At 40.9% G+C, this 15,624-nt stretch overlaps 1 protein-coding gene across 1 annotated transcript in view; it reads right to left on the minus strand.

Moving 5' to 3' along the window:
• Positions 1-15,624, minus strand: part of PIK3C2G (phosphatidylinositol-4-phosphate 3-kinase catalytic subunit type 2 gamma) — a 240,142-nt gene that overhangs the window by 40,243 nt on the left and 184,275 nt on the right. The window contains exons 28-30 of the mRNA XM_014937275.1: positions 8,854-9,046; positions 8,168-8,289; positions 2,598-2,706 (exon numbers count right to left, since the gene is read on the minus strand). Coding sequence (XP_014792761.1) covers positions 2,598-2,706; positions 8,168-8,289; positions 8,854-9,046 — 424 coding nt within the window. The remainder of the gene's footprint in view (positions 1-2,597; positions 2,707-8,167; positions 8,290-8,853; positions 9,047-15,624) is intronic.

Below are 15,624 nucleotides of genomic sequence, written 5' to 3' on the forward strand. Positions count from 1 at the left end.
GGCTGTACCAGACTGGAATGGTTTTCAGCATCTGCATGGTCCAGCGTGTCTGAAAAGCCCCAACGGGCTGGTTCAGAGCCACACCAGCATTGTGTCCTGTCCTGGGTTGAGAGACACAGGACTAACGTTTCTTCTAATACTGGGGAAAATTGCATTTTTAGAAGACTCTAGTGTCTGAATTTGTAAAAATATTTACTCTATAGCCAGCCAGGCTCTGTGGGATTCAAGGTTAGCGTTTTCCAGCCTTGCCAGGCGCAGGGACAAGGAGGAGCAAGGCCTGGGCATTTGACCCAGGCTGGCCAACAGGATTGTTTCATACCATGAATATCACATTCAATATCAATTAGAAAAGTTTGCTGCGTAGCTCTCTCTCCCTTGATGCTGGTGGGTCCAGAGAACTCCTTGCCCCGGTGCCGGAGCCCTGAGGCCTTCCCTTCCTCCTGAAGCCATTGCGCTGGCAGTGTCCGCCATTTGCTGTCCCTGCTGGGAGCGCACGGCTTCTACTGAGAGAATTGGCTGAGTGTAATTCCTGTATATCTTATATCAGTATCAGGATTAATACTGGTTCTTTAATATTATTGTTAATTATTTAGTCTTAGTCTATTAAGTCTATTTATATTTCAACCCTTGTGTTTCTTTGTGTTCCCCGATTCCCCTTTCCGGGTGGGGAGGGGTCATCAGGTGATAGAATAATTGTCTAAACGACAATAGATTGTTATGGGTTATCTCAAACTATAACATGTCCGCAGGCAGACCTGCCCACAGTTCCTTCTAAATACCCTGCCCGGGCTTGTGTCCCAGCAGCAACGTGCTGGGAGAACTCACCCAGCTCCAGGGGTGGGTGCTGCAGGACCACGAAGGGAGGAGGGACGGCGTTAGGAAGCCCATTGCAAGGCAACATGCTCCATCTGGTTGCTAGCTCATCCACAGACCACGGAGCAGGAAGGAGACAAGAGCTTCTGTGTGTGACTGGGAAATGTTTTTCTTATTATCCCAGGGCTTTAAGCAGCCTAATTTTTCAACCCTAGATTAGGCTTCGACACAGCAGTGCCCAAATTGAAAATCCATGTACCTTGCAGCAGCCCAAAGCACAGCAGAAGATACAGAGCTCTTCATTTCTAGGTCACTGGCTTGTATCAGCCTTCCCCCAGCTGTGACCAAAAGGCGCTAATGTAAAATAAACTCACAACCCTAACGTGAGTGACAGAAATTGCATAACAATTAACCCCAACTTGTGCAGTTCATTTGGCAAGGTCAGTCAAGGGAGTCAAGCACCCAAGTCAGCTGTCCATGCCAAATTAAGTGTAACTGTGAGACAGATATTATCTATACCCTCTGGAAATCTTGATTTCAACTCAGGGCACAGAATTTGTATTCATATTAATAAGAAAACTCCTGTTTGTTTTACATGTGGACAATTTCCTCTTTAATCTCCATTGCACAGTCACAGCTGGGAAAGTGATATAGCTAGGCAGCCAACATTTTTCTCCTCCTGCAAGACGTTTGAAATCTTGGGAGAAAAAGCATCCTGTCACACCCTCTTTTTGGCATCCGAAGCTGCCTGCGCTATGAAACCAAACCAGCCCCCGTTTGTGCTACGGCCCCTGAGGCCACGGGACATGACATGGCTCACCTGGCAGAGGCCCAAGCTCTGCTAGAGAACGTGCCAAGAGTGAGACAGCAAGGTCAACACACGAGCTCCTGCCTTGGCTCCTTTGAATTCACTAGCCTCTACATCAGCCTAGGATCAGATGTAAAATGCTGGTTTTTCCTGCTTGTCTGACGGCTTTCCTGATAGCAGCTGGTCACTGGAAGATGCCCTTTTCTCTCAGACCCTGGTGAATTGACCATTCAACTTCCAAAGTGACACCGTGTAATGATTTGACATCTTCCCAGAGTGCATGGGGCTGTTAATTGCTCTTGGCCCTGGATTTTACGATGTGGAGGTGCATAAGGCTTTGTCCTGGGCCAGACAACAAATACACAGTGTTTGTTTCAATTTCCCATTTTGAAACAGGAGGAGAACATCAAATCTCAGAAAACAACAATGAATAAAAAAATTATAAACCACTGATTTTAACAGACACAATGTATCATTCTGATAATATTGAAACATTCTGGTTTTGGTCTTATGTTTGCAAAACAATTTCTTCTACACGTTAACTAAATTTTGAAATGAAGAGTATTTCTCAGCAGAAAGAATGGAACTCTTCATTTAAAAACTGTCAGAATCAGGCTTTTCAATATTTCAAAACTTACTCCTTTTTTAGACATTACATTTCTCAGAACCTACTCCTTACTGTCAAAAATTCAGTGAATCACTACTTTTGGATGGCAGCAAAGGAAGAGAAGTTTTTTTTGAAAAATGCCCTGCCGGGTCTAATAAACTATTTTTCAGTCATTCTTGTCTCTGTCTTAAGTTCTGATGAATGCTACAATGGTTCCATCTCAAAACAGCTGCATTAGAAGACACATCATTTATGTATTTTTTTTTTTTTTCAAAGGAAGCCATGGAAAGCTAAAAGAACTAAAAAGTATTAAAAGTTCAATGCTATTAAAAGTCATATGCAAATAAAATAAATACTGGAAGAGCTCACATTAGCCAGCTTCCTGGATCCGCTTAATAGCTGCTTCAGATAGAGATTCAAATCCTTCACTCTTTTATGTTCAAGATCCACAAAAGGTAAATGCCACGAGTGGGGAAACCTGCAAAAGAAGAATATTCATAATATAACTCTTGTACTGTATCTGCTGAAAATATTTCCAGCTCTAGTTAACAGAAGAAAGTTAACACTTTCTAAGAGGTTTTTCAGTAGGGGAAGGGGTGGCTGCAGTGTCCAGAGGATTGATTACCCTCTGACTCTGGTTCTTCTAATAATTTGCTGATATTCTGTTTCATACTGTACCCCTTTTTCTGTCTAAATAATTAATCTAAAAAAAAAAAATTAAAAAACCCCTAAAAGGCACTTATTTGCAGTATATGGTATCTAAATACCTTTAAAAAAAATAAAATTAAAACCCCCCTAAAAGGCTCTTATTTGCAGTATATGGTATCTAAATACCTCTAAAAATTGGCCCTTTGTGATCCCAGGAAAACGCTATCCTCCTCATTTTTTTACACTCGTGTTTGTGAGCAGCACAACAGGTCTCTGACCTCAGCCCAGGGCTTGTGCTGCACAAACCCCTACCACAGAGTATGGGATACCACAGCCTTACAGCAAGAGTGTGGCATCTTATGAATATACCATTGCTTGCTTTTTTACCTCAGCTATTTAGAATGTAGATAAGTTTTTCAGAGCAGGTCCCTGATCCCATATGTAATTTCAGGCACTAGTATAATAAAAGTAAAATATGAAAACAAATGATCATCACAGTAACAAAATCAATCCCAACAAAAGCAATAACAATAATAACAGTAATGTTCTTGCTGAATTTTTATTAAGATGAATTTCATTTCAGTTTAGTAAATAAACCATATATGCATAGAATGGCCTCATGTCAATTTTCAAATGCTTTGGTGATTGAAAATGTCAAAACCTCACATTTTTTTTTACTTGAATCATCTTTGCATTTCTGAGACAACACACATTAGATTAGTCAAAAGGTTAGATTTTTAACAACACACATAATCAGTTTATATTAACCTTGCCCTGACGAGGACTATTTCTCTTTCAGGTTGAAGGAGCATTAGAAAAGCTATCTGTGCTAAATTGCATGTAATGGGTTTTGTGATATGGACTGCTAATACTGGGATTTATAACTAATATTATGCTTTATGTCCTCTAATCTATGTGATCTAGAAAGGTAGAAGTTTTGATCTGGTTGCATTTCATGTAACAATACTGCTGTAAATAGTTAACCATGCCTTGTTGACAAACCTCTGTGTTTCTGGTCCAACCTTGTTTATCCACTAGCTCTCAAGAGACCTCTGAAGGCTTCAGATAAACGAGTAAGGAGCCATCTAGCAGGGCACCACGCTGCAAAGAGACGCGTGGCCCGCCTTTTGAAAGGCAGCTGGTCGGATCCTGCTTTGAACAGGTTTTACCCAATTCCACAGCTCAGTGACGAGATGTCGTGAGCTTTTCAAAGGCCAGGCGAAGAGCAGCACACGGAGCACTGGGTTCCCATCCCTAGAGAGGAACACTGGCCAGCTTTGCAAACCACCCAGCTGTAAAAATGGCAAATAGCAGCCTCACCTAGTGAAAATAAAATGACTGAAGATGATTAAGCCACAGTTTTTGTTACCAAGAAATTTAATATAATTAGGCTTTACTAACTGTGATTAGACCTGTTGGGTTGGGCTTTTTTAGGCTTGTTTTGTAAGAAAAGGCCTTTTATGGAGATTATACTGATTAATAAGATTTTGTAATTCTTTTTAGGAGAGGAAAAATCTTTACCCATCTTGTGTAGTATTTCTGAGGAACAACTCAGCACTGGTACAACTTAGTCTGCAACTAAAACAGCAAGGGGGCAGGATGACAGCAGCATATTGGATCTGTGTATGACCTTATGGTTATTTTTGCCTATAGCACTGACAGATCAGGGCTCAGTTAGGCAAGGCACAAATGAGTAGTAAGAGGCAATTCTTGCCTCACAAAATTACAGCAGCAGAAGACATAATGAGGAGGGGGAAGTGATATGACCCGGGATCACGACATATATGAGTTGCAGAGATAAAAATAGAGCCCCGGACATTTGGGCACACGCAGATAGCCTGTGAAAGTTTTGGGTTCCTCTGCAGCACAGAAAGGTCTTCTTTCAAGAGATGGTAGGAAGGATCTGTTTGGAAGCAGCTTAAAATTAATTAGACCATATAACACAAAGAGAGGACTCTGGCTGTAAAATGTAAGCCCTCAGAAGATGCACCCTAAGCACGGTGGCAAAGCAGAGGACAGAGAAACTGCTGATTGATGGCACCAATAACTCTGCTGCGGTGAAGGACAATACGAACCTTGTGGTGGTACTGAACACTACTTTAAATGGCCTTCATGCTTTTGCTGAATTGCCTCTATGGCTGAAACTGACTTTGCACTTGTGAACACACTTGCATTGGAAATGGTTACCTTCCCAAGCTGATTTTAAGCTTTGCATCTACCGTTAAGGAGATCAGAAAAATATAAACTTTAGCCACGTGTAGCCATCCTGCACAGCAGATTCCATTTCCTACTTATTAGCTTGAAGAGCATTCTGTGTATAAAGTACATCACCTGAATGCTTTTTGTTGGGTGAAAAGATTTTTGGCCTTTTAAAGGAGCACGACGTATATGAGTTGCAGAGACAAAAATAGAGCCCTGGACATTTGGGCACACGTAGATAGCCTGTGAAAGTTTTGGGTTCCTCTGCGGCACAGAAAGGTCTTCTTTCAAGAGATGGTAGGAAGGATCTGTTTGGAAGCAGCTTAAAATTAATTAGACCATATAACACAAAGAGAGGACTCTGGCTGTAAAATGTAAGCCCTCAGAAGATGCACCCTAAGCACGGTGGCAAAGCAGAGGACAGAGAAACTGCTGATTGATGGCACCAATAACTCTGCTGCGGTGAAGGACAATACGAACCTTGTGGTGGTACTGAACACTACTTTAAATGGCCTTCATGCTTTTGCTGAATTGCCTCTATGGCTGAAACTGACTTTGCACTTGTGAACACACTTGCATTGGAAATGGTTACCTTCCCAAGCTGATTTTAAGCTTTGCATCTACCGTTAAGGAGATAGAAAAATATAAACTTTAGCCACATGCAGCCACCCTGCATAGCAGATTCTTTTTCCTACTTATTAGCTTGAAGAGCATTCTGCAGAAAAATATAAACTTTAGCCACGTGTAGCCATCCTGCACAGCAGATTCCATTTCCTACTTATTAGCTTGAAGAGCATTCTGTGTATGAAGTACATCACCTGAATGCTTTGTTGGGTGAAAAGATTTTTGGCCTTTTAAAAAACAATACTTAACCACAATTAATACTTTGTCTGAAAGCAAGTAAGAGGGAAGGTGCTAGAGCGCAAGGGCTTGCTTGGGGCAGCTGCGCTTTGACTTATAAATATGGGCTGAATGTTTAAATTCAAGATTTCAGATGCTGAGAACTCATAGCTTTTGCCATTAGTTTCTTGTGATATAGCCAGTATTTAGCAGTTGTATGAAGCAGACTCATTATTTCCTCCTAATGAGACATGAATATATACAATTTCAGGAATCAATACAAAGCAGTAACTGAACTCTTTCTGTTAGCAGTTCCAATTATTTTAGTAAAATTGGACGTTTTACTTTTAAATTATACATTTTCAAACTGATTTTGTGGTTACACTGTGGAATAAGGCTTTTTCCTTCCTTTGAAGCATCTGGCATCAGCCAGAGTTTGAGCTTTGTAATACGCAGAGAGAGACTAATGGTCTAATATGGTATAGCAGTTTCAGTGATAACTTCCTATAAAAAAATAATTAGCTTTTTTTATTATTAGAATAAAATCTGGAATACATGAAAAGCCTCAAATTGACACAGTTCTGTTAGAAAACAACCCAAAACTTTAGCATTAAAGAACATACATGTAAAGAAACATCGTAAAATTAATTACTTTAACACAGTCTTGGATAAAGAACATGCAGTGACAGGTTACTGCTGGGACTGAATTGTGGCAATAAAGATCTGGAGGTCTTAGTCACAGCCTCAGTACATGCAGATTAAACCTCTGTGAGTTCTGGAACTCTCTTTTGAAGTGAAAATGTTGTGAGGGATTGTATTAAAGATAGATCTACCTGAAAAAATGGCTAGCATTATTTCTGAAATTCACTGAAGAGTTTCTGAGGTCTATTGAGTTTCTAAAGAGAAATACATTTTCCTTCAAAGGGCTGCGCTCACCATAGGAAAAAAATTGTAAACAGCCTCTTGTTAAATATTTTATTTTACAACCTAATACTTGGTGTGAAATATCTCCAAATCAAAACCATGATTCAAGCACTTGTAGTATTTAGTGAAATTCTGATTCTCACCAACTGCTGCTAACCAGTTCATGTCAGCCAGTCACAGTGAGTCAAACTGGAGTCAAGCAAAATCCCCTCAGGCAGGAGAAAGTTTCTCTAGAATTAACTAACCGCAAGCCATTTAACTGAATGCCTCTCACCAGCTTGAGGGAATATAAAATTTGGATCTGAAATTCGTGGACTTTATTTTTTAAGTCAAAACCGTGTTGCTTGTGCCTATATACTCCAGGTGAAACATCATAAACCTTTCTATTTTTCAAGCATATCACCTGAAGCTCAGTTTGGTTCAAGTAAACTGCTGGTCTTTTGGGGCAGCTTTATGCTTTATTGTAAATTGAACTTGAAGAGGGGCTTGTATCAGGTGAGTCAGCATGACTGTTTAAGAAAGGACTACTTTGTTCTTAATGGTATATGAAGTATAGTGTACATGATATTTGTAGAATACAGAACTCCACTTGTATTACCAAAGCTGTGGACAATCACTACATAAGGCAAAGCTGTTTTACAGAAGACAGAAATAAAAATGTGGGACTCACTGTCCCAGGAAACTGTGAACAAATAAGATTCAAAATATGAAAAGCAGGAATAGACATGCACATGGATAAAAAGTAATGTTCAGAATTATTGCAACTAATGATAACATATTTTTCAAGAGATAATAAACTGAATGACGTGAGGCATAAAGTATCAGGATTTGGGGCCAGGACAGTACATAAGATTGTTGCATATTTGTCAGCTGGGGAGTATGTGCATCTTTTTGTACAAGGGTAGATCACGCCTGCCAGTGTCAGACATTGGCTTGTTTCTGTTCTGGCCCAGCGTGAACATTCCTACATTGCTTTAATATATGGATTTTGCTATGAGTTTTGATCAGTATCATGCAGAGAATAAAAACTGTAAAAGGCCCTATCGTGCCTTTAATGAAGTCAATACCACTTATCCTTTGATTTCAGGAATAGCTATGTCAGGCCCAAGCTGTTCCCCCCTTCTCCCATTAAAAAAAAGAACAATAAAATATATAAAAGTTAGATTGTCACAATGCTCTATGATTCAGTTTCTTCTGGGGCTGAATAGAAGGCTTGATAGAATATGTGTTTCTAAAAATATGTCTGCCATACATTTTCTCACATTTTTATCCCTGCACAGAGAGAGCCATTTAACAGCAGAATAACAATAGCTAATATGCTGCCTTACTCTGGGAGGGCATGAGATGGAAATTGCTTCTGGAGATGGCTGTGAAGTTCCGAGAACTGGTCGAATGTTTTTTCCACAAAAGTGACCACGCTGCAGGTTTGCACCACTTGGACTAGATAGAGCTGTATCGGGGAAAAGAGAGAGGCAAAGAAGTGAAACGATCAGAGAGTCACATTAAAAATAATGCACAAGAGAAAATATAGGGTGATTTTAACAAAGAAAAACCTTTCTTTAATGCAATGCCAAGTGCCAGAGAATTCAGTCTGTAATTTATAGTCTGCTGCGCAGAAAGAGAAACTTGCCTGGATTGCATACAATTCAAACACTGAAGGATCATTGCAGTGTGTGGAAACTAATAATGCACCATTAAAGCATCATATAACAGCCTCCAATTTCTATTAGGCTTCCTAATTTTATGCCATGCTTTCCTTCTGGATGCTTTAATTAGCTCTTGATTTATTTTTCACTATAGGGCATGAACTGTTCTCCTTAATGGCTCCCCGCTAATGGCTGTCTGCCTGGTGTTCTTTCTCTCTGGTAGCTCATTGCTTATGGCTCTGCTGTTCATCCTGTGATCCTTTTAATGTGGCACAAGCACATCTTCTATAAAGGAGGAGGGAGACCCACAGAAGAGTGGTTAAAAGATCAAGGCAAAGGAGGGCAAGCGAAACAAGCACAATACATACGGAGTCAGGCTTTTTGTTGAAGCCCAAAATGGTGGCTCTCGCGATTGACTTCTCTGCGTCCAGCATCATCCATTCTTGGGGGACAGTCTCTGGAGCTGGAGGCTTTGCAGAGCCTGTCACTGACATCTGCACAAGCGTGTGGATCAAGTTATTAAGTTTAACAGGGAAGCACTCCAAACTCTCCTTTATTTTCCTGAAGAACAAACAAACAGAAGAGGCGCTATTTATGGATCTGGTTTGTTTCCATTTCTTGATCCTTGGCTCCTAGGACCCCGAGTCCCAAAACCAACCTGACATGAATAGGTGCACAGACACACAGTCACCAGTCAGACACACCAACCACGGCTGTTTGCAGCAGTACAGCACATCCAGCCCCCCAGCTCCAGTGCTTAAAGGACTGCTCTCGCCATAGTCTGTCTCGTGGCTTACATTGGGGTAGTTATTCTTCACGAGATGGATACCATAAGCCTTTTTATGGATGATAGAGACAGACAGAACATCTCCATGTGTGTTTTGAGGAATTCCAGGGTGGGACAGCACGTGAGAGGCTCTGCAGAGAGATCTCGACAGGCTGGATCGATGGGCTGAGACCAACGGGATGAGGTTCAACAAGGCCAAGTGCCAGGTCCTGCACTTTTGTCACAACAACCCCCTGCAGCGCTACAGGCTGGGGGCAGAGTGGCTGGAGCTGCCTGGCAGAAAAGGACCTGGGGGTGTTGGTGGCCTGTGGGCTGAACAGGAGCCAGCAGTGTGCCCAGGTGGCCAAGGAGGCCAACAGCATCCTGGCCTGTGTCAGGAACAGCGTGGGGAGTAGGGCCCGAGAGGTGATTGTCCCCCTGTACTCGGCACTGGTGAGGCCTCACCTCGAGTGCTGTGTCCAGTTTTGGGCCCCCTACCATAAAAAAGACATTGAGGTGCTGGAGCGGGTCCAGAGAAGGGCGACAAAGATGGTGAAGGGTCTGGAGAATAAGTCTTATGAGGAGAGGCTGAGGGAACTGGGGTTATTCAGCCTGGAGAAGAGGAGGCTGAGGGGAGACCTTATTGCTCTCTACAACTCCCTGAAAGGAGGGTGTAGAGAGGTGGGGGTCGGTCTCTTCTCTCAAGTCACAGGCGACAGGACGAGAGGAAATGGCCTCAAGTTGCGCCAGGGGAGGTTCAGGCTGGATATTAGGAAAAATTTTTTCACTGAGAGGGTTATCAGCCATTGGAATGGGCTGCCCAGGGAGGTGGTTGAGGCACCATCCCTGGAGGTGTTCAAAAGACGGGTTGATGTAGTGCTGGGAGGGATGGTTTAGTGATGATGCTCCTTGTTTGTTGTGTGGGTGTCTATTTTTGTCAGTTAGGTTGACGGTTGGACAAGATGATCTTTAAGGTCCCTTCCAACCTAGAAGATTCTGTGATTCTGTGTTCTCTTCAACAGGTAGGGGAGAGTGCCCCAGCGCTTTCTTTTTGGTTATACTAACCTCACATGGACTTACATGTGTTTGCATAAGGCTCTTGCATCCAATTTGTGATTTAGCTGTGCGTGATGTGTGCTAAATCCTCTACCCAATTCTTAAAAGCTCTATCCCTGTGGAGCTGCTTAAGACAAAAAAAAAAAAAAGAAAGACAAATTTTCTCCCCTTATCTCTCCCCATCTCGTCCCTGTGCACAGGGAGCCAGAACACACTTCTAATTTCCTAGAATTTTAAGATCCATCATCAGAAAAGACAGAATAGATAAAAAATAACTAGATATACATGTAGATATGTACTGCAAACGTGTTTTAACATCAAAGTGAACCCAACTTGAGAAATAACACTGCAACATAATCACTGGTCTTTGAAGAGTAAGATGCTGTACTCATTAGAAAACGCTTGCCCTCTTGAATTCAATTGCTGCTTAAGAGCTATTTAACTTGCAATGCTATTTTTTTTTCTATTTCCCTGCTTACTTCTACAGCTCTCTGAAGATATTCTGGATAGGTTCGGATGTTACAGAACAACAACCCATTAGTTTCTGGCCATATGGAAGCAATCCTCTACCAAATTGTCTGGGGGGAATGTGTCTTTAATTTTTTTTACTTCCAGTTGTGGACTACATCTGACTAGCTTACAAGGGCTGACAATACCCTTAACCACCTTCATTGTCCCCTGTTCAAAGCTGAGCAAATGCTTCACCTGTCATTTTAAATTAAATGCTTATTCATGGGTTTCTGTGAGTAGGCTGGATTGCATACTGCAATCAATTGAAATCAACTCCATTCATCGTATTAGCCTAATTTTCATGATCTCAGACATTCTGGATAAAGTCTGTAGCCTCATAGTTGCAACCATACCAAAAAGAACATTCTACCTACACATAGCTCCCCGGCTTGCCCCCTCACCCCATCCCCTCCACTTGAAATTTCATTCAAAATACCCCGTGTATTTATCATACTCCAATTAGGCATACTAAGGTATCTCTGAATTGATTCAGTTAATTATCTTAATTATTAATTACATTCCCAGAAACAGATACATACAGACTATTTAATAAATGACACAAATTAACATTCAAATGGAAAACAAGAAAACAAATCTCATTTAAAAATATTAGTAGAAAACCAATTCAGTGGTGATTAATTAGGTTGCATCTGTGGTAAACTTCTTCTTTTTAACTCCTATGTATCTAATTTAACGTATAGTTTAAACACTTCCAAAATTACTGAGACATGATTTAGGTTATAGAATCTGTAACTGGGCCATATTAAGGCAAAACAGTTAGGGAATTTGCAATATTACTATGAGACATATTAGCTTTGCAGCTAAAACCAGTGCATTTCAATTCACATAATCAGACCTCTGCTTATAAACTAGTATTAATTCAGACATCATCACTAAGCAGAACAGCTGATACCAGAATACCACTATTTAAACAATTCAGTATTTTAATGGCTTGTTGTTCTTTCCTTGGGTCCATTAAGCTTCTAAAATGCTTTTAACACCCAGATTGCTAATCATATACTTTAAACCTAAACAGAGGCTTTTGTTGTCGTTGTTGACAACAACATTATTTTAAATGATTACATTTAAAAGAAAATAAAAGCAGAAATATAAGCTGTTTTCACCCTCTCTTGATATTCTGTTTTCTCTGTACACAGTCCTCTGTTAGAATAGAAAACATTAAGCAATTCTTATGTCATGTTATCAACAGAGAATTGGAAAGGCCTCTTTGCTATTCTGATGACATCTCAGAGCTTGTCTTCACAGCAAGGCAGAACAACTCTGGTTACGGTTCTCTGCACTTTCTTTCAAGGGCAAAGAGGCTTAAGGAAACCCTCTTTCCCACAGCCTCCCAAAAGCTGATTCCTAACTACGTATGGAGCAGTGAGGTACATTAAACCCACGTCTTGCTTATTTTAATTTTGCAGTTTATTTTTGGCATGGATTATTTCACCGATCCAGTTTATCCCATTGTGGCATTCCTTTCCACCTTCTGCTACCATTTTTAAAGTCCATCCTAAGGATCAGTCATGGAACTTTCTCCTTGAACTCTCTGAGATCCCCACACACCTTCTTTGCTCTACAGCCACATTAAGCTTAGCCATAGGTGAAGAAGTTGGTAAGGTCAAGGTTATTCGTGGATGAGATCCTCTCGCTCCCTAGGCCATTACCATCTCTGCCTGTGCCTACAGCTGACTCCTTCTTCATAAAAATGACAAAAAGTTTCTTAGTTATTTCAGAGCTCTGGTAGCCCAAGCTGCTTCTCTAAGTCTGATGGTCTATAGACAGGAAAAACTGCAGTTACCTACACAAAGAGCATCAAAAGCACAGGTTAATCAGAAGAAAACAGGAAACTGTCATTAACTAGAATAACATTAATTGTGAATCACAATATTGCTAATACCCAGTTTTCAGGCAGAAAAATGATTTTTTTTTTTCCACATGACAATATCCGTTTACCCTACAGATTGGTGTCTGACCTAGTTCTCAGAAAAGTGAGTTAAATATCCGGGATTATTGAAGAGTAATGACTTTCCGCTTTCCACCTGCTGAACTGACTTTGAATTTCAGATTTGGCTCACAGTCTTGGTACAGAACTGTCAAATCACACTATCAGGTAAAACATGCACAGACTGGTTGGCTGCTTGTGTAAACAGAAATGGATGAAAAGATTGGCTATCATTTTCAAGGGTGACTAGTGATAGCTGGTGCCTTGGTTTTTAGGAAGCAGATATTTCTTATAGGGCAGGTATTCCGAGGGCTGGTGCTTAGATGTTTTTGGACACATCAGCCTTTCTCCACAGCCTTTTAAGAACATGTACACTCATTATTACAGACTAGTTATCCAGATCTTAGTCGTGGTATATATAATAATAAATATTCACCCCAAACTTCAGACTCATTTTATCAATCCTGATGGCATCCTGCTTCTCATTTCCATCTAGGCCTAAAACAATTCAGCGTTTAATGAGCAAAATTTGTTTTCATGGGATTATCAGATGTCATAGAACATGGTGTTTCATTTACATCCAACTTTTCCATCCATGAATTTACCAGGCTCCATTTTAAAACAAGCTGGCTAGTATGCCCCCACCAGCTCTTAACAGACTTTTCAGGGACAGATCTTTTCTAACTTTCAGCAACACTTATTAATGGGCAGTTGATATTCTTTTGGTGTACAGCAGTGGTAATGCTTCAGTTCAATAACTTATTTCCCCCTGTTGATAGTATGTGGGCTATAATCATATTCTTTTTACCCCTTATTTTGCTAGGCTTCAAAGATCCATGTTTACTTCAAACTAACCCTGATGCCACAGGCTGAGGACATCACATACTCTCCTGAGTGTATCTTCCAGTCTGGTTTCCCTTTTAGTCCTCCTACGTGCCTCTCCCAGGACAGAGGACATTCCTCTCCCCTGAACTGGTGGCATGTGGGGTTTATACCACAGCATGAATGCCTCAACCAACATAAATTCAAGGAGAGAGTCTGCCTCTATTCCTTTGAGGCACATATACCATGACCTTTACAAACTGCTTGAATGGTGCTGAGAGAAGCTTAGCACCAGAGTTTTGTCTATGCCCTTTCAGAAGACACCAGTGAAAGCTGGTTTCAGTTGTTTGTGAGATTTCTTGCTGGACTATCTGCAGCCACCTGAGAAACAGGGATCGGCTGGATCAGTTTGAGATTAGCATCACATTTTGAAAGGAGTTAGTGTGAATTGTCCATTTTTGCAGCTGCTGGCATTTGTGGTTTGGAGTGGATATGCTTGACCTGGGCAATGACAGGTGCCTAACAAACCATTCTGTTAATATATAAATAAAGATGGCAGCTGAACCAAGCAGCAGCCCCCTCCCTGGCCCCCGAATCAGGCTGCTGCAGACATGCAATAGAGCTTTGCTGGTAGCTATCAGCTCCACACCGCATCTCTTATTCATGGACTTCTGTGAGCGGGTTAGATTGCACACTGCAATCAATTGAAATCAACTCCATTCATTGCATTAGGCTAACTTTAATCCCTTAAAAATAATTTTAAATATACATCCCTTTACAGGCACGTAAAAACGTCGGGCAGCATGCTGACGTTTGAAGACATCCGAAGAGGAAATCTATATCCAGAGGGAAGATGGGGGCACGTTAAAAACGTCAGGCAGCATGCGACACCATGCTGACGTTTGAAGACATCCAAAGAGGAAATCTATATCCAGAGGGAAGATGGGTTTCCAGTTTCTGGTAAAACTGTGTTGTCAGGGGAAGAGGAAAGGAGGGAGGGGAAAGGATCAAATTGAGTTTCAAGGATCAAACTGAGTTCAGGGCAGATGCTGGAGAGACAGCAGTGTTTCACTTGGCACTAGGTGCACAGAACTGACAAGCAAACACAGAAACTCTTGTTTAACTCTCAACTGGTGCCTTGTTTATCCACCATCTGAGGCTGTGACCTTCCAGAAGGCTGTGAGCTGTGAGGCTTAACACTGCCGCTCATCAGCTCCTAACAGTGAACTGACCCAATGTGAGAAGAACACGGTCCACAAACGAGACAACAGACTGTTCACCATCTCTCAAATCAAGAATGGGAGCAAAGGAATTTAGTAAAACAGAGAAAGGCTTTATGATCCTGAAAGGGGTCAGTACATTACAGTCCAAGCTTTGGCAGCATTATTCTGTTGGCTAAAAAGGTGACGGCAAAGAACAAATTAACGTTGTTTTGCCAGGAATATTTGTGACATCGTTCATCACTTCATGTTGTTTTTAAAGAACAGTAAAGGCAATGTCAGTACTATCGCTCAAACCAAACTCAGGCAATTGCTAAAAGCAACCTATTTCTACAGAAATACAGAGAAATACTGTTCTCCTGTTTCCATGCAGAAGATTGGGGTTTTCAGCAGACACATTATGTGATCAAATCTGAAAGATTACAATAACTACCTTGTACTCAGAACAAGAAATAACTTTCTGCTGGCAGGGTTTAACATTCCAATGACCGCACTCCTTCTCTAGAAAATAACTTTTTTAAAAACAATAAAGTGTTTTTGGAAGTAATTAGGGAGAAAAAGGAGCTACAAATTGCAAAGCTACTGCAGGTTGTGCTAATAATCAAAACTTTTAATTTCCTTGGCTTTCTCAGACAGCTTGAATAATAGATACAAGAATAAGCTTACAAATGTGTAAGGGGATTTTTTCTCACCTGGACATTTTGTGTAACAAAGAGGTAGGGAAGAATTTTTCTGAAGGACAGAATTAAGATGACATAGGTAATGCAAAGCACACAAAAATCTCAATGTATTAACATTCCTGGGATTAAAGAAGACA

This window comes from Calidris pugnax, unplaced genomic scaffold (assembly GCF_001431845.1).
Source record: "Calidris pugnax isolate Ruff unplaced genomic scaffold, ASM143184v1 scaffold1, whole genome shotgun sequence".
NCBI classification, from domain to species: Eukaryota; Metazoa; Chordata; class Aves; order Charadriiformes; family Scolopacidae; genus Calidris; species Calidris pugnax.